The 20,451-nt window shown below is 41.5% G+C and overlaps 1 protein-coding gene across 4 annotated transcripts in view; it reads right to left on the reverse strand.

The window, feature by feature from the left end:
• The window catches only part of SEMA5A (semaphorin 5A), a 371,086-nt gene that overhangs the window by 12,864 nt on the left and 337,771 nt on the right, over window positions 1-20,451 (reverse strand). For all 4 annotated transcript variants that reach the window (XR_014794856.1, XM_084881922.1, XM_084881921.1 and 1 more), the window contains 4 exons: window positions 13,176-13,401; window positions 7,996-8,214; window positions 2,809-2,979; window positions 1,177-1,332 (listed from right to left, as the gene is read on the reverse strand). Coding sequence is in view for 3 of the 4 variants with exons in the window: in XM_084881922.1 (XP_084738048.1) it covers window positions 1,177-1,332; window positions 2,809-2,979; window positions 7,996-8,214; window positions 13,176-13,401 (772 nt within the window). In the remaining variant the exon portion in view is untranslated. The remainder of the gene's footprint in view (window positions 1-1,176; window positions 1,333-2,808; window positions 2,980-7,995; window positions 8,215-13,175; window positions 13,402-20,451) is intronic.

Genomic DNA, 20,451 nt, shown 5'->3' on the forward strand with positions numbered 1-20,451 from the left:
CCAGGTCACCTTGAGTGGGAAGGGGTGAGATTCATTAGCACAGATAGAAAGTGCAATGTTCCCCTGAGCTATAGCCAGGGCACTAGCTTCAAAAGGAGGCCAGAGAAAGAGCGGATTTTCGGTGACAAGGCATCCTGCCGGCTGTGGAGCCCACAGTGTTGGCCTGTGGTGTTCCTGCCTCAGGTCTTTTGTTTCATCAAAGCCATGTTGTCACATTCCCTACAGAGGGGACTGATCCACCAGAGCTCCAAGGAAATGGCCAGAACAATAAGTCCCTGTTCAGAGCCCACTGATGCTCGCTAGGCCACAATGGGAGACACCATTGTGAGGAGAAATCCACCTGCACAATGAAACACCATTTCAGGATGCCAGAAACATTAATCTCTTCGTATTGATTTTTCCTTAGGTACCAAGAATTAAAAATATATCTATGATTAAAAAGAGAAACAGCAATAAACATTGCAACATTATGACTGAAGTGCCCTACAAGGCTAAAGCTTATACTTTTCTCTAAAACATTATCTATTCCATAAATGGAGGAAGATAAGCTATTACCTACTATTGCCTTGTTAAAGCTGGTCTCTGCTTGGTCCATGTCTCAGTCCTAACCCACACATGTATGAAATGATATGTCAGTATATACACCAAACCTACAGTATAGTGCACAGGTGACAAGTGATCACCTACCACTAAGAACTCAATTTGACACGGAAAAGGCAATGGCATAGATTTGACATAGGAAAGGCAGTGGTAAGAGGGCCAGTCCCCTCTTCTCCCAAATACACTAAGTTTTCATAAAGAAAATGGTCCTTCTTCTCTGTGCAAACACATGCACACAAGCCTTGACAAAACATTTTACCTAATAATTAAAATAACCAAATGTACCACTTGCATTTTTAGGGCAAAATCTTCCACATGTGTTATAGTCAATAAATTGTAGAAATAACACTGTGCCTAAAAATGTCTATGGTTGAAAAATCTTAAAATGCATAGGCTAAATTTAAGTCTAAACTTGCAGCTATCTATAAACCTACGTTTTAATCACCCTGAAAATACAAGAGTTGGCAGAATCATTGGTTTCACCAAAAAAGACCTCAAAGGACAGTTACAACTCTAAAGGAGAACTCATTTCCACTTTGAATGCGGGCAGTGAACTTGCTCTCACTCTGCCCTTACCTGGGATGAAATTGGAATCAAATATACATGGCCGGCTCTCTGTGCTGTTTCCAGAACACTGGCTGCCCACGGGGAACAGAAAGATGCACTGGCGAGCGCGGACCTGGACTCCAGACACATCACACTCCGACCAGTCTGACCACTCCGACCAGCTCTCTGCAGTAATCAGAAGTGGGGAGAAGAGGCAGCAAGAGACATTAAGATCAATCACCTTGGAAGCACTTCATGTTACATATGTGACTTTATGCCCTCCTATCAGCTTTAATGGGCCTGTATATAATTAAAATGTACTCCTATCTTCTTAAAAGTCCAGTAGATAAAATACACACGTGCATGAATAAAAGAACTGGTACACCACTGACCTGAAATAATGTGCTAGAATTACATTTGCTGAAACCACATGATTTGAATGCTTTAAAGTGATTGAATTAGGCGCTCAATAAGCTAATCACTGATGTCCAACAGTGCACAGGCCGCCAGTGGCAGGGGAACAGAAATAATCAAGGCAGACAGTATGCACTTAGCAGTGCTCCTATGCTAAGTGCAGCCCTCACAGGCTTTCCTGAGAGACTCCCACAGGCCTCAGCGCTTGGGCAAGAGAAACAGGGGCATCTATGAGAAAGCCCGGTTGCTGAGCTCCTGAGAAATCTACAATGTAAGCGTTCTCTTCTCTTATAAAAAACAATTCTGCAGAATCAATATCCCAAAGCCAGGCTATATTTGAGGCAGAATTCATCTTGTCCCATGTTTGCTCATAAGATCGATACACAAGTCTTGGGTGAAGGCCAAGAGTTGAGTGATAATAGGACCCTTCACCCTGAAGGGTAAGAGTTGCCAGGATGTGTTACATTTGCCCAGGACTGCAGACGGGTGGCAGAAAAACACTCATATTTGAAATAAGGAGGTTACAAAATGAACTCTTAATATTATTTATGAAATATTAATCAACATAAAAGCATTTTTCTATGTAGTTTGCTTTCCCTCTCTTTTTAAATGCAAGCATTATCTTTGTAGTTCAGAAAGTTTAGAAATCAAGCTGGTGCCTTGACCCAATGGGAAGAGAGATCCATATAAAGGGTACAATTTTCCCTTAGAAATGTGTCAGTTTTCAGAATGACTATAAGAATTTGGGTTTTAGGCACTTTTCAATACACATGGAATATTCTAGAAAGAAATGCAAAAAACAAGTTATTAAAGAAAAATAAGTAAAACTGTTTCAGTGTCAAAGTTAGGTGTCATCTTCATTCCAAGTCATTCCAAGTCAGAAGGCAAAGCTAATTCCAGATGGGGAGACTGGATGGCACATTCAGGGGGCACCAGTGTCAGCCAGCCTCAGAGCTCGGTACCTCCATGCTCCCCACCTTGATTCTCAACCACACAATCTCAGATTTAATTAGCTGAGATTAATGAAATATTTTGCAAAGGCTTTGTCATAACCGGTTTCAGCTACTCGTTCTGAAACTATGCCAGGTTGAGAACCATTTTATTGCAGAACATGTGTTATGAAGTCAGTTCCAGGTGGCAGATGGGTGGTAGTGTTCTCCTCTTTCAGTACCGATGATGTGGCATCAGCAATTCATCATTTCTAAGTCAAGGAGAGGGCTACGTGTGTCCCAACGTCCCACCACTCACCGGGGCAGGGCTGCGTGTTGCAGAGCGCCTCCTCCGTGTGCAGCCCCAGGCAGATGTCCCCGCCGTAGGCTGGCGCTGGGTTTGTGCAGGAGCGGGTCCTCATGTAGTGTCCACCACCACAGGTCGCTGAGCATTTGGACCAGGAGGACCAGCAAGACCACACGCCATCCACTGGGAAAAGACACAAAGTCAAGCTGCTTCTAAAACGCAAAGCTGACCAAACGGATGAGGCTGCAGATAGAGTGCAGGCAGAACCATATCCAAGAAGCCACTTGACCATGCTCAGTAGGGTGGTTAGGGATCTTCCTGTTTGAGAGAATCTGTTTTGCATATTCCTCCCTTCACATTTTTGGATCCTCTTATTTGTCCCTTCAGGAAATATCTCTAAACATAACATATAAGCATGAGGATGACAGAGGAGTACAGTGTATGCAACAGAAAATCCCCATCCCTGGGAATGACCTTGAACCACATTCAGCTGTGATGTATGTGAAGCCTTTGCTTGCTCTCACCTTTGCTAACCATTCAGTTGAGTTGGCCAGAGGAGACTTATAGCCAAGGACAGGCAGTTCCAGTCACAGCCTTCCTTACTAATGGGATTACAATATGCTCCAGGACAGAGACATAAAGAAAGGGTAACAGGTCCTGTGAGGAAGAACTGTGGGTTCTTAGATGCAGGCACCAAACAACCAAATGAAATCTGAACCATGCAGACTGGACGGTGTGTTTATGTGAAAGACTAAAGAGAGGGCCTGCTACCTGCAGCCAGACTTCAGGTTGGATATGAAGATGAGGTTTATAACTCGGACATTAGGCAGAACTGGTTCCTGATGAACCACCACCATGCCTGCTGGTGACCCCGAGCCATTCTCCTGTTTTCTCCAGGCTGGGCTCCTGATACCTGTGGAGGGGCCTCCGGAGCACTGGGTCAGCTGACCCACCTGGCTTTCGGTACTCACTCCTGCTTGTTAAACTGAGACCTCACGCTGGCTTCTGTCTGACATTGTCAGATATGATCTGCCATTTGTCTAACTCCCTGCTGATCTGCCCTCTTGTCAGCCAGACCGGCCCTGTTTTATTGAGTCCCAGAGCAAAGCTGCAGGACTTTGTCAAGATGTCATTAGACTCCAATTAGCAAAAGCAATCATAACCACAGCAAACTGCATAAAAAAGCTGATGACAGATTTGCTTTTACAATATAGAGATAGTATCGTGTTTTATTTCCTCCACATCCTTCATAAAATAAAGCAGAAACAACAAAGGAAGGGAATGCCAAAATCGTTAAAGATATAAGGCTATATTAGGTAGAATGACCTAGTTTATATGTGAATACACCCATGGTGAATTAATACATCTTTTTACAACATAATATGTCTCTTTAGATATAGGCAGAGATAAAAATAAAGCATTTTGGGGACATATAAGCAGAAACATCATGTTTATGGTGATATTTTAATTTGCAAAAAAGTAAAAAAAAAAAAGAAAAAGAGAAAAAAAATCTTTGACATGCAACTGGGAATTTTGTGATTTTTATACAGACTTGAAGAATTCAACATTTTCCCTAATAGGCAATAAGCATGTCAGAAAGTGAGAATGAATATCTGACATTGGTTATAATACCAGGACAAAAAAGGCAGGCAGAGATTTGCCTAGAACTTTAAACTATTCAAACACCCACTGCCATGTCTATTCTCACTGCAAACTGAGCTGAAGCTTGGTCTCAAGTGGGTATGTGTACACACCCCACACTAAGGCACACGTAAGTCAGAGTGCCTCAGAAGAGCAGGTGTCACAGAGCGCAGATGTCTGAATGTGCACAAGGCTGTTTGGGCTCAGTTCCAATGCCTCATCTAGATGGGCGCTGGAACTGGACTTAGAACAACCATGTGGTCTGGAGATCTTGGACTTTGCTACTGCATAGTGAATCTGCAGATCAATGGCCACTAGGTATATGAAAAGATGTCCAACATTCTTAATAGATGAGAAAATACAAATCAAAACCATAAGGAGATTATTACCGTACATCTGTCAGAATGGCTATTGTCAAAAAACAACAGCTAATAGTAGACAATAGTGTTGGAAAGGATGTGGACAAATCGGAACCCTTGTGCCCAGTTGGTGCAAATGTAAATTGGTGCTATGAATAACATAATGGACCAAATGGGGCTAAGGGAGAGTAAATTCCTAAGGAGAGTGGTAAAAATAGCTTTGTAACTGGACTCCTCATGGCTGAGCAGCTCTGCACTCAGAGCCCTGAAGGCTCTGACCCCTCCTTGATGAGTTACAGCCTTGTTTCATGTGTTCAGGAATTTTTTAGGAGGTGGGAGAGCAAATTGACATTTGTCCAACTCAGCCCCTCGAATCCACCCACACCCAAGTGGGAATTGAAGAGGGCAACTCTGAATATTTCCACAACCCTCTAGGGAATCTTGGCTTTCAGAAAGAAAATGAAGACACAGCTATTTCAAGATATGAAGGTTATATATACATGATACCGTCTTGACCATCAAACTAAAATAAACACAGCCACCAGACCATGCTCATGGATATCTCTGACATGGGCACTGAGCCTGCTCTCAAGGACAAGGCAGCATACTGGAATCTGGAGAGTCTGCCCGCTCTGCTGACATCAATGAGGACTCATGTCTGGAGCCTGGGAGGCAAGAGGACATTGAGTGAGCCTGACATTCCCACATCACCCTGCCTGCTCAGTTACAGCACCGACCCTAATCTAATGATGCCGCCCATAGTCTCCCTCCCAGCCCTGGGGAGGAATCCTCCACTCTCAGTGCTGGGGCTGTGAGAAAATCCTGGCTCTGTGACCTTTCCCAGCCCCTCTGCATCACTTGGCTGTGAAGGCTGGATGGTCTGAAGTCTCCTGAGGCTGGAGAAATTAGGCAAAGACAGCCCAGGAGGAGAAGAGCTGCTGCACGAGCAGGGACATTACTGAGAACCTCAACTACAAAGCTGGGAACTGTGTATTTTTAGTTTAATGTACATATTTATACATCCATCCATTCATCATTCATCCATTCATCATCCATAGTCCACTATCCATCCATCCATCCATCCATCTCCCATCTGTCCATCCATCCACTCATCCATCTGTCATCTAAACATCCAACTATTAATTCAATTATCCACCCATCCATCCATTAACCATTCACCCATCCATCATCCATCACCCATCCATCACCCATCCATCATCCACTCATCCATCACCCATCCATCCATCCATCCATCCATCCATCCATCTCTCATCTGACCATTCATCCTCTCACTCATCTGTCATCTAAACATCCAACTACTAATTCAATTATCCATCCATCCATGCATCCATTATCCATTCACCTATCCATCATCCATCCATTCATCTATCACCCATCCATCTATTGATCTATCCAGCCAGCCAGCCATCCACTCATCATTTTACCATGATCCATCAATCCATCTACCCATCCACCAAATGCATGGCTTCAACCCAGTTTCTTATTCAAAGAACTCAGCAAGTTGCTTATACCTACTGAAAGAGATGCTATACTTTCAAGCTTCTGTATCTTTAAAAACACTGCATCTGGTGTTTGGAATGATCCCTTTCCCCTTTCCCATCTCAGCTTGTCTGTTTGCCCAACTCGTTCCAGACTCAGCTCAGGAGCAGCTTGCTTAGGGCAGTGGCCATGATTCTAGCTCAGAGGATCCTTAGCTAATGTAACCACTGCATCTATATCCAATATATGCAGCCCAATAGCTGGTAACCATATGGGGCTGGCATTATTTCAGGATGCCTTCCTCGCTGAACTGTAGGTTCCTTCTGACCTGCACAATCTCACTGCATCTTTCTTACCCTGTGACTAGTGCATAGTAGGCTATCCAAAAATGTTTGCTGATCAACTGACTGAAGGAAGAAAGATAAAAAACCAACTGCTTGCTTTCCCATCCTTCAACAGTGACTGGTCAGCATTGCTAATGTGTCAGGCCCGTGCCGGGAGTGAGGACACTGCAGTGAGTGAGTGACACTCTCATCACAGCCCCTGCCATCCTGGAGCTTTCACTCTGACCGAGTCAGAGGCAGCACACACTGCAGACCAGCACTCGGATGGCCTGAGGTATCAGGCTAGTGCGAAGGTCAGCAGAAGAGATGCACGTGAGAGGGCCCCGCCCAGAGCTGTGGCAGGAGAGGGCAGATACGGCAGGGAGCCTGTGGGGCTGTGTGTGCAGACAAGGCCCTGTCCAAGAAGACAGAGGCTCCCAGGACTCTTTTAGCTCATTTTATGCACTCGGCGCTTCTTTTGGAATATTCCAAGAAGTGAAAAGCCAGGTCTCAGGAGGAAGACCCAGACACACAGCTTCCAAGAGGGAAGAGTGAGTGTTTAGAGACCCAACTTAGGAAAAAGCAGACTCCTGTGCTGACCAAGGCATCTTGGTGGGTCACCCTTGATAACTATTCCCTAGAACAGGAATCTGTGGTGAGCAGTAGCCAGTTCAGGGCCGGGCCCATCAGAGCCTGGGTGGGGGCCAGGCCCCACTTTCAAGGACAGGAGCCTCTCTCCTGACCATGGCAGCAGGGCTGGCTTCTCCACCAGGCACAGTGCCTAGGGCTGACCATGCTCACAGGTGCTCATGAAGAGGTTTCCGTTTCTTGTAAACTGAAGAAATACATGAATATAATGCAGCCTAGGTTCTATCTGTTCTTATGCCAATGCTGTTGGAAGGTATAATCTGTGGTTTATATAGTTGTATGTGTATGTCTGTATAGGCAGGCATACCTCATTTTATTGTACTTTGCTTTATTGGGATTAGTTGAAGGCTAGACCCTCCACCAGCAAGATTACAACATGCTGAAGGATCAGATGATGGTTAGCATTCTTAAGCAACGAAGTCTTTTTAAATTAATATACGTGCAATGTTTTTTTTAGACCTACTGCCATTGCTCACTTAATAGACTATAGCATAATGTAAACATAAATTTTATATGCACTGGGAAAACAAAAAATGCCTGTGAATTGATTTATTGCATTATTTGCTTCATTGCAGTGGTTTGGAACTGAACCCTTAATATCTCCAAAATATGCATTTCTCTTTCTCTCTCGTGTGTAAACATAAAGCCAGGGAAGCCCGTGGAGCCTCCCCTCCATCAGAAGGTTTTCCAAGGCCCTTGATTTTTTTCAGAATCCTCAGTCCACTCACCTGGGCAGGGCAGAATGTTGCACTCCTGGTATTCCAGGGACGGGCCCAGGCAGGGCATGCCCCCATACTTGGGTTCAGGGTTGTTGCAAACACGCTTCCGGTTCCGAATGCCCCTGCTGCAGTCTCGGCTGCACTGGGACCACGATGTCCAGGCTGACCAGGCCCCGTTGACGGTGTGGGCAGAGTATCTCCCGGCACGCATGAAATCCCCAGACAGACCTGCCCAGGGAAAGGCGAAGGTGTCAGTCCTTGAAGTGACCAGAGTCTAACTTTCCTTGTGTGTCTGTGGCCTGCTGTGTTTCTTTGTAACCACACCCTCAAATTTAGCGGAGCACTTCTTGCACTTCAAAACCCCAAATCAAAAGAAGAAGCAGTGGAGAGCTAACCTCCCATCACTCACGGGTCTTTCTCTGCAGTTGTTATTAGGTCACAGGTGCAAATAAGAAATCACTTTGTGAATGGGGGGGATTCCTCACACAGGCTCTAGACCTTGCATTTGCAGTTCACTTGTTTTTCTGAGAAACTTTTTACAAAGAAAACAAGTTTCTCACTTCCCTTGGGAGTTCCTCAACACACTACCCTTGGACTCACTATCAAGAATATGGTCTGGCCCTAACTGGTTTGGCTCAGTGGATAGAGCATTGGCCTGTGGACTGAAAAGGTCTCAGGTTTAATTCCAGTCAAGGGCATGTACCTGGATTGTGGGCACATCCCCAGTAGGAGGTGTGCAGGAGGCAGCTGATCAATGTTTCTCTCTCATCAATGTTTCTAACTATCTATCCCTCTCCCTTCCTCTCTGTAAAATAAAATAAAATAAAATAAAATAAAATAAAATAAAATAAAATAAAATATATTTTAAAAAATTAATAAAAGAATATGGTCTGTAAGAACAGAACTGATTCAGGCATTTTTTAAATCTGGTCCTTCCCATGTTAACCTTCACCAAGTGAAGTAAGACTGGTGAAAGGTGTGTAGATCATGCATCTGAATTTCAGGCAGTGGAGACACGTGTCTGTTCCAGGTCCCTGCAATGGGGCTGAGCTCACTGCCCGGAACCCAGCACATCCCTGCATGACCTTGTCCTGCAGCAAACGCTCCCATGAAGTTCAGAGCCCACTTACTAGCAAAACATCCTTCCCCAAGAACAAATGTATACACGGAAGCAGCAGCAATCAATAGTGGGGGTGAGGGTCGGGAGTTGTCTTGTTAAAAACAGACTCTGAAACCTGTGGGTCAGGTCTGCTCCCAGCACTTTGCACTTAGTAACTCATTTAATTAGCCACAGTCAGAACTCCTGTGCATTTAACGGAGCATGCCACCCACGTACAATACTAGAAAACATTCAGTAATTTTCTCAAATGTAGGCAGAATGACAAAGATTGACCAAAAACTCTCTAAGTATGCACAAAGTTCTGGCTAAGTGTGGAAGGCAAAGGTACCAACAGTTCTATCCATTGTGACATAATCTTGTTGTTTATTTAAAAACTGAATCAGAAACCAAGGCAGGATGCTCTTTGGAGAAAATGGATTAGAAATGTCTTGCTGTGACGAACCAGTACTTTGTGGCTAATCAATAAAGGACAACTATTCACAATTAAGCCTCATCTTGTGTGGTCAGAGGCAAGCAAGTCCATTTTGTATTTCCAAGATATCAATACCAAAAACGTGTGGATGCTCTTTAGAACCTGAAGCCATTAAGACACAAGAAAGATGAAGTATTTTTAAGCCATGCCCAGGGGACATTTTGGGAGGGAATATAGACTGTGCTTCATAATAGTGTAGTAAATTTATCCTTAGTTTATAGTACTAGCATTTAAAACAAACATTAGCTTTGGTTTTGTATGTATCTGAGAATAGAAGAAAAACAAAATCTATATATAGAAAAGAGAATAAAGTTAATATATAGAAAAACAGTTACTCCTTTTCTTTCTTTCTTTCTTTCTTTCTTTCTTTCTTTCTTTCTTTCTTTCTTTCTTTCTTTCTTTCTTTCTTTCTTTCTTTCTTTCTTTCTTTCTTTTTTTTTTACTTTGGTATCCTAAAAATTAAGATATTGGGTCGGCAGCTAAGTAATTGCGGGTTTCACACATATATGGCTTCAGTTGAATTTTTAGTTTGCAGACGTAGTACAAATGTAAAACACATTTTGTTATTTGATAGTTGGCTATTCAGCTGTTAATCAGTAAAAAAAGTTTTTCGATCTGTTTTGTAGTTTTCATTTGGCGTTAGTTGAAAAGTGGAAAATCAAAAGGAACATTTTCGTCATATTTTGCTTTTTTATTTCCGCAAAGGGAAAACGCATCGCAAGCTCATAAAAAGTTATGTGCTGTTTATGGTGACGAAGCCTTAAAAGAACGGCAGTGTCAAAATTGGTTTGCCAAATTTCGTTCTGGTGATTTTTCACTCAAAGATGAAAAACGCTCTGGTCGTCCAGTTGAAATTGATGACGCCCTAATCAAAGCAATAATCAATTCAGACTGTCACAGTACAACACGTGAGATTGCAGAGAAGCTTCATGTATCACATACATGCATTGAAAATCACTTAAAACAACTTGGCTATGTTCAAAAACTCGATACATGGGTTCCTCACGAACTGAAAGAATCACAGTTAACGCAACGCATTAGCAGCTGCGATTTGCTAAAGAAACGTAATGAAAATGACCCATTTTTAAAACGACTGATAACTGGCGATGAAAAATGGGTTGTTTACAACAATATCAAGCGGAAAAGATCGTGGAGCAGGCCAGGTGAACCAACTCAAACAACATCAAAAGCTGATATTCATCAAAAGAAGGTTTTGTTATCAGTTTGGTGGGATTACAAAGAAATTGTCTACTTTGAACTCTTACCACCCAACCGAACGATCAATTCTGATGTCTACATTGAACAACTAATGAAATTAAACAATGCAGTTGAAGAAAAGCGGCCCGAATTGACAAATCGAAAAGGTGTTGTATTCCATCATGACAATGCAAGGCCACACACATCTTTGGTCACTCGGCAAAAATTAATGGAGCTTGGTTGGGATGTTTTGCCACATCCACCATATAGTCCTGACCTTGCACCATCTGATTACTTTTTGTTTCGATCTTTACAAAACTCCTTGAATGGTAAAAATTTCAATAATGATGATGATGTCAAATCGTACCTGATTCAGTTTTTTGCTAATAAAAACCAGAAGTTTTTTGAACGTGGGATTATGATGCTGCCTGAAAGATGGCAAAAGGTCATTGATCAAAATGGGCAATACATTACAGAATAAAGTTATTTAGTTCCATGAAAAAATTGTCTTTGATTTTCTAAAAAAAAATCCGCAATTACTTAGTTGCCGACCCAATAGTTCACAACCAGCTCTGAAATAAGGGAATAAGTGGATGGTGTTTATTTATTTAAATTGTAGACTTATTCACACAAAACTCTTTACTAAAGCAGTCTTCTCTTTTTCCAAAGAAACAAGAAGCAAGCTTGTTGGTTGCTGAACAACATTAAGCAGCATGGTTTGAGGTGAGGACAGAGTTATGTCATTAGCTTAGATATAATAGTTAATGTCAGCAAAGCAGTATGACAGAAGCGGCTGCTGATGGCCTTCCCAGCACCCAGGCTGGCAGCGCTAAGAGGCATGGAGTTCTGTGACGTGAGCCTTGGTGGCCCTCACTCACAGCCACTTGTTTAAGAGCTTCCCTTGGGCCCTAATTGGTTTGGCTCAGTGGATAGAGCATCTGCCTGCAGACTGAAGGTCCCAGGTTCAATTCCGGTCAAGGGCATGTACCTTGGTTGTGGGGACATCCCCAGTACGAGGTGTGCAAGAGGCAGCTGATCGGTGTTTCTCTCTCATCGATGTTTCTAACTCTCTATCCTTCTCCCTTCCTCTCTGTAAAAAGTCAATAAAATATATATATATATATATATATTTTAAATAGCTTCCCTTGGGCAGTGCGGGAGATTTCTTGCACCTCCAAGAATTTATTCCACTTGCGTCAGTCCAAGGTGGTGACTCACCAGCTCTGTGGTTCCTTAAGACCAGCCACCCTGAGTCTGAAGCTCTTTGTGTAAAAATGACCTTGATGGTGACTGTGCTTTCTCTATCACACTCATGTTAGGAGACTAAGAATTATAAACACAGATGTGCTGGGAAATATGGGGAGATGGTTGGGTGTAAGATATCATTACTATTGCTGTTCTCACCAAACCATGCTGTGAGGACCCATCTATGGGCACGGGTTTTCTTTTCAGAATTGGCCAGATTGTGTGACATTAGATGAGATTGGTAGAAGAGATGGAGAATGATACAGAAATGCCCAAGCATAGTGTGGATTTTCTGGTCCACCCCAGAGCTTACCCCATTCAACTAATGTCATTGATGGGATTTATACAAGCACAAGGGAAAAATTTATTTCAAAGACTATTAAAGGGTTCTCATGTGCTGCATTCTTTTATTAATATATTTTTATTGATTTCAGAGAGGAAGGGAGAAGGAGAGAGAGAGAGAGAAATATCAATGATGAGAGAGAATAATTGATCAGTTGCCTCCTACACATCCCCTACTGGAAATAGAGCCCACAAGGCAGGCATGTGCCCTGACAGGGAATCGAACAATGGCCTCCTAATTCATAGGTCTACGCTCAACCACTGAGCCATGCTGGCCAGGCACACTTAAAAAAAAAAAAAAAAAAAAAAATATATATATATATATATATATATATATATATATATATATATATATATATATATATAGAGAGAGAGAGAGAGAGAGAGAGAGAGAGAGAGAGAGAGAGAGAGAGATTTCTGTTTCCTTTGTCCAATTTTGAGATAGATAAAATAAAGGCTTGTTGCAAATTTTAGTGCCAAAAGAATTGTGGAAAGGTCACTGACCATTCCGTAATATTTTCTGATACTAAATAAATCTCCCACAAACTACTGTGTCCTTGCTATAAATATAGTGTTATTTTGAAGGCTGAATTCACGGGACCATCTCAATATGTAACTACATTTTTAAAGTAAGGCTGTTTACTATCAATTTGCTATACAGCCAGTTCTGCTTTAGAGGAATGTGTTGTTAGAAAGATTGCTAAGCCATAAGTCATTGAAAGAAAAAATACCCCCTCGATCTTCTCTGAAAGTAGAGAAAAGGTCACATGCCTGTCCATGGAAGTGAGCTAGACCAGAGGAGCCCCCACTCACCATCCGTGGAGCAGCCGCTGGTCCCGTCGCTGGAGCAGTACCGCATTTCAATCCTCTGTCTTCCCACTTCCAGCAAGTTTGGATCGGGGAGGCGGGCTTTGCACGTGTACCGAAATCGCTGCTCATAGTGGCCACCGTTGTCAGAGATGTTGACAGGCGTCCAGGGTGTCCAGGGCGTGGTCTTCTTCAGCTCAGGGCAGGGGTTGGTATTACAAGGCTGGTACTCCTGGGAGAGAAAAGGCATGGGGTGTGCTCAGCACACACCATAAATAGAGCCAGGCATCTCTCCAGCTAAACACAGGACTCTCTAACACTTGGTTTCTTAATATGCCCATCAGCTACTCTACAAAGTTAAAGCCCATTTTGGTTACATTAGGCATTTAGGAGGATGTTCTGTTTGCAAGGCAACTCCAAAAGGATCTGCGCAACTTCTCCTGCGTCAAAAATGGACATGAGACAATGGATATAATTGTACGTGAATAAAAATCGTGATTCCCATAATTCATCTTGCTTTCCCTTAGTAAGTGACCAAAAGGCTAATTATTCAGATGTTACATTTAGGTGTCTTATCTATAAGATTAAAGTTAACATGATGGAACCATTACCTGTTTTTTGAACCACAGTTTGTTGTTTGCAATTAATGGGTATTTTAAGCTCCGGAATAACAGATTCAAAGTGACAGACTAGTAGGTATCCGACCTTTAGTGGCTAAGAATTTTTCACCAGATTTCCCTGGTTAATATCTCAGGGGCACTTGTCAGTTTCTCCTCCCTTCCCTCACTACCAGGTCTCTCCCTAGCACACAGGTTGGAAGGTCCTGGGAGCTGAACAGAGAGATCTGAAGGTTTGGCACAGTGAGTGCTGGGGGGTTGGAATTTAAGGCTACAATTATGAAGATTAATCCAAAGCATTAAAATAATTATTTGGCAAAATGTTTAAACTCTATATCCCCAGAAATAGGGCCAAATCTAAGAGCACAACATGGAGATTCCTCCCTTTTACAACAAAGGATGTTTCATTAGAGGGAAAATCCACAACACAAAACACACTCAATTATGGCCACAATTCTAAAATGACATTTGTCCATATTAAACATACATATAAGAGATAAACTGCTCTCTAAGCTGCATTATAAAACAGAGAACTGTTCCATCCTTCCCCCATCAATTTTTAGTTAAGCATTTTGATATATAGTCCATAGAACGAATAATAAATTTTTCACCAGGCACTGTCCATTCACTGTAAACTATGGAAAATGAGGATTTAGCCCTTAACTTCCCACCTCCCTCCCTGCATCTTCAACACCGATGCAGTTGCATCTTCCATCATCATCATAATCATATGACCAAGCTACACTTTGTTAGGTCAAAACGCAGTTTGCCCTTAGCACCAGGAGAGCACTATCCGCACCTGAGTGCTGAAAACCACCATCAATTTCTGTCTCGTGTGCAGTTCCCTTCCAATCCCAGTTAAGGGCTCATCTGTTTTGAGGGGTAGTTGTTTAGGGTCTATGAGCATGTCATTACTTCACCCCTGTCATGTCGTCAGACATAGTAAGAATTGTCTTTGCAGGTTTCTGGTTAGAAAAATTATCCCTTTAATATTTTTACTATTTTATTAGTGAATTTCCAATATGACAGAAAGCAGCCATGTGTGTCCACACCATCAGCTTTACCTGAACATCTACTAAAGTCATGATTTTGTCATTATTCTAATGATTAGGACTAGATTTTTCACTCAGAATCTATCTGGGGACAATACTCCAGAGTTCTCCTGTTGGTGACATCATAGGCTTTTAACAGAAGTGATCACTGCGGCGTCTCTGATGTAATACCCTGTCGAGGTGCTGCTCCCGTCCACAACAACACACACCAGAAGACAGATGACTGCATTTTCCTCCTTTTACAGCGTCTTTGATCACAGCATCTTTTGGATGCTGCCTCCCGAATGAAAAAAATAGCCCCAATTCTGGCCCTAAACTCAATGGTGTGAGAAACGAGACAGGACATGTGTGAGCTCGCTCTACTTCACCTGAAATGGAAGCACATGATAGGAATGCTTTAAACGTCATCTGGGACCCCCCAGGCTGGTGGGGCGGCAGCACTGTCATCTCCAGATTGAAAATACCGCTGTCCTCCCCTTCCTGACTCTGTGCCCACCTGGCTGGGCCAGTGGCCAGGCTCCTTGCTGAAATGGACTTAGAGCATATGCTGTTTATGGACCCTTGCTTTAAAAATACAGGTCTTTATTAATAAGTTCAATATCACTTTATGATGGCAGGGGCTACGTATGCCAGCATAGGCATCACTCAAGGATAAAGAAGGTCAATTCGGGCTCATTAGACTGAAACCTCTGATAACGAAGTCAGTTCTTTTGTTTATTACCCTCTCATAGCACACATTTTAACATGAGATGCAGGACTTGCTCCTTTCAATTGCTTTTTGAGGTTTCATCTGAGGCATTCACTTAAAACATCAAATTATGACATGCTGAGATAATTTTTAAAACAGTAAACTAAAATCATAAGTAAACCACCACAAGTTAGGTATTGTAATGGCTAAAACCAAACCAAACCAAAGAAACCAGAAACTTGCCAGCCAGGTGCTGGTGGGCTTCCGAGCAACGGGAACTCTCCCTCCTGCCCCGCTGGTAGGGATGTAAAAATCACACAGTCACTTTGAAATCTATTGATAATTTCTTAAAAACTTACAAACACACTTATCATATGATTGAGCCATTTCCCTCGTAAATATTTACCCAAGAGAAAAGAAAGTACATGTCCATACAAATACTTGTATATGAATGCTCATGAAAGCTTTATTTGTAACAGCCCCAAACTGGAAACAACCCATATGTATATCAGGAGGTAAACAGCTAAATATGTCATCTTATATCCAAATAATAGAAGAGACTCGACAATAAAAGAAATGAACTGTTGATATGTGCACAGCACAGAAGAATCTGAAAATAATTATTCTGAGAGAAAGAATCCAACAAAAAGGAAGGATATATAAAATTATGGAAAATGAAAGGTCAGAAAGCAGAGAAGCGGCTCCATGGGACTGAGAAGCACTCAGTGCATGAGGGAGGGTTACAACAGGGAACAAGGAAACTTAGGGTTGATGGACATGTCCATTCTCTCGATTCTCCTGCTGGCTTTGGGAGAAGTTGGCTGCCACACTGTGAGAGGGCCACGTGCCTGGCACCTGAGGGCAACTTCTAGGAGCTCCAATGACCCCCAGCCTAAAGAAAACAGGGACCTCAGTCCTAAATTTGCAAAGAACTAAATTCTTTAAACAATCAGAGAGCTGCCAAAACTGGTTTGGCTCTGTGGGTAGAGCATTGGCCTGCGGACTGAAAAGTTCCAGGTTTGATTCTGGTCAAGGGCATGTACATTGGTTGTGGGCACATCCCTGGTAGGGGGTGTGCAGGAGGCAGCTGATCGATGTTTCTCTCTCATCAATGGTTCCAGCTCTCTACCCCTATCATTTCCTATCTGTAAAAAAAACAATTATATACACACACACACACACACACACACACACACACACACACACACAATCAGGGAGCTAACAAGAGAACCCAGAACTTCAGAGAAGTTTGCATCTCTGGACACTTTGATTTCAGTCTATGAGATAGAACAGAGCAATCAATTACATGGGCCCAGACGTGTGACCCTTGGAACTGTGAGATGATCATAAATAAATAAGAGTGTTGTTTTAAGCCACTAAACGTATGCTAATTTTGTTACATGACACTAGAATATTAATACATACTGATGTAAATGTATATTTGTGTGTATTTATACATATATATATGTATGTATGAATGTATTCTGCGACCCTGCTTTTCATCCAATACTCCAAGGATTCAATTTATTAGAAGATTCAAATGAAGTTAAATTTTTCTTATGTCCTGACTCCTTTGCCTCTTAGTCTGATCTCCCATTGGCAAGAATTTTCTTTCATAGAAACTCATTATCTTCCTGATATGATATTCCTCCAATTATTTCCCATGAGAAAATTTCAGTTAATTTTTAAAATTACCATTACTTGCTATTAATAATACACAGAAAGTTGTTGATGAGTCCCACAGGTTATGTATCAAGTTGAGGTTAGTTGTTAAAATTCATACTTTATTCAAGATGCCTGGTCCCATGCAGAATTTTTTTTTTAATTCAGCTATACAGAACTGTGACAAAATATATATGTTGACCATCGATTTGAGGTTCAATTTCACCAATTCTATTAAAGCTTTATATTTCTGTCCACTATGTGTGTGTGAAGTATATTGGGTATATACCTTCTGCTTTAAGGGCATAAACAGACTCTAAGTGGTGTTCTATTCATCCCATAAAAGAGCTTTTCCTAAAGTGTGTCTCTGGGCAGCTCATGATGTGCTTTAGGGAAAAGCATCTGTTGTCAGGAAGGACTGAGGGGCCTTGGGTTCGACAAATATAAGTGGGTTTCTTCAAAGCAAGCGAGATATGAACGGATCTTGAGCCCTTCTCTCAGACCTTCTTGAAAAACCGGAATTGAGTAACTGAGCAGATTGCATATTAGTAAATACTGTTGAGGAGGATGCTGCCTGGAATCAAACAAGCTCCCCCAAAGTGAAAGCAATTTTACTGTTGGGTGACTGATTTACAATCAACTTCACTGACTCAAAAGTGAAAATGAGGGTGTGCCCCTGTGGTACCGAGGTTGTGTGGAAGATCCCCGTCTTCTGCCAAACCTAACCAGGATGTGAAAAAATTAAGATGGAGTCTTATGTTGATAAAATCCTTAGCCCATGTCACATGCTCTATGTCCTTAGCCCATTGAGACGTCCATGTTCTAATGAGGAAGTCCTCTAAAATAAGCCTTCTTCAAGGCTGCTGGTGATGGCTTTCCAGGGAGTGGATGAGGCCTAGGGGGCTGGCACTTCATTAGCCTTTCTTCTCCAGTGATTCCACCTTTGAGCTTATTCCTAAGTTTCTACTGTGAAACTCTCTGATCATGTCCACGTTTGTGACCTTATGTGATAACCAAGATATCCCACCAAGTCTGTCATGGGGGTCTACTCCCTTCATGCCCATTATCTAGTGCCTCGGATTTCTCATTGATAAGTGGTCATAGAAAGACATACATCATGATGATTTGGGATTGTTAAACCAGGTAATGCATTTATAGTGATTATCAGAGAGTTTGGTATTCAGGGCGTTGTTGGTGTGCACAGAGGTCTGGAAACAAAGACGGGGTACAGAACACAAAAATATTAGGACTTCTCCAAAATTGGTCAATAGCAACCTCTGTCCAAAAAAAATCAGATGATCATAAGAAGTCCTAATTACTCTAGCAGGGTTACACACAGAATAGATTTATCCAACTGGTAACATAAGTATCCAAGTTTCCATGTATATAATTTCTTTCCCTCTATAATGTGATCATTTGATGGAAAATTATCTTCTAAATTTGCTCTCATCTGAGTTTATATGAAACTGACTTTTTATCAGTTCATACTGCTTAAATAATTAGTTAAGATTTCATGCCCTAAAAGATAGCAGCAAGAACATTTATTTAATCTAAAATTCCGATATCGTGTAAGATATATTTGGAAAATTCATTGCTAAGGTCAAAGTCCTTCTGTCATTTCATTTCACCAGTAGGGAAATAGTTGGAACTCCTGGGTGTTTTCTTGGCTCTCTAAGCTGGGATCCCATTTAATGGATCTTGGAAATGAAAAACATGTGTGTTTTATCAACATCTTTCACATGGAATTGCACTTTTTGCTCTTCTTTGGGCCAATTTACTGTGGGAAATTATGTTCCTCTTTAAAAAGATCTATAAACGACCCCCGTTTTATAAAATCAAATTGTATAATTATATTCCTATTACCTCATAAATGTTTCCTGCCAGAACTTATGGCTATTGACCTAAATTTTTAATTTAAACATTTATACTTTTAAAATTACAGTCAAAGTAATATTGCCCAAATGACATTTTCAATTAACAACAGTTATGAAAATGGAAGCATCATGTGACCTATCCATCCATCCAGTCACTTATCCATTTTTCAATAATCATTGTTGAAGAACCCTATTTAATAAGAACCATTAAATCAAAGGATCTTAAATATTTATGATGAAAATAAGCACATGAAGCTCAAGGGAAAGATGGAAGTGCTGGCAGTCCCATATCAACTATGCGTTAAGGGAGTTAGGATGTCCGAGGGACTTCACCTTCAATAAGAGAGCATAGTAACTGGCACTGTGGCCAATCACATGAGTCACTCCCCTGGGATTCTCTGTCTGAAGGACCACTTTCACACCAAGGTGCATTGTCTGCCTCGATCACAGCACTGAAGGTGGGACGCGCCTACCAATTTAGTTACCTGACTAATCTATTCTAGTAAAATAATCTATGCCTTAATAGTAGAATGTCATTGTTAGAGAAAGCAAAACAAAAGCCCTGGTGCAACCTTAGCCACCTTAGAAAAAGTTTGAAGTCTTGATCACAGAAAATAAAAGACCTGCTGGTTAAAATATATGTTGTCAAATTAGTTGACTATTCACCTTTGTTTTTTATATTAATACAGTTAAAAATGCCTGTGCCCCAGTTTTATCTTTGTTTCAAATGTATGCACAAGGTTCCTGCAATAACACTAATGAAAAGAAAAGAGTGAAGTATGAAGGTAGTCTGCTTAGAACTTGTGGCCACATTAATAGTCAAGGTTAAGTCTGCTGTCATTTTTCTATTGACTTGTCTCTAAAAGCTGGGTAAAACTTTACCCAGAAGCCCCCAATAAAAGAGATGTGTTTCCAACCTAAGGATAAAGGCTTTGCCCTTTCTTCAAAGAATCAGCATCTCAACTCAGTCATATAAATATATAATGATCCTTCTCAAATAAACTATCACAAGAGTGAATACTCTGTCTAAATGAAGTGAAAGCATCATAACAAGGTAATTTTTATGACTGCTATGGATAGATTTATTTCTAAGATTTACAACCTTCTCTCTCAGAATTTAATTTTATGGCTTATTAATATCTAAGGGGTTATAATTTAATTCACTTATTACTAACAATGCTATTGCTGCATTAGAATTTTTTTCTCTCCACAGGCTAAACACATTTCTTGCATCTGCTTGAATTGTGCACTTTTAACCTAAGTTTGGGCCAAAACTCTGCTACTATCTATGTGATAGTCTGGAAAATAGAAGATTAAGTTTATTAGAGCAAGTACCAAAGAGAATAGTCAGGCATCATGATGCCATCAATGTCTTTGTCACAAAGATGA

This window comes from Pipistrellus hanaki (assembly GCF_964339955.1).
Source record: "Pipistrellus hanaki genome assembly, chromosome: 4".
Taxonomy (NCBI): domain Eukaryota; kingdom Metazoa; phylum Chordata; class Mammalia; order Chiroptera; family Vespertilionidae; genus Pipistrellus; species Pipistrellus hanaki.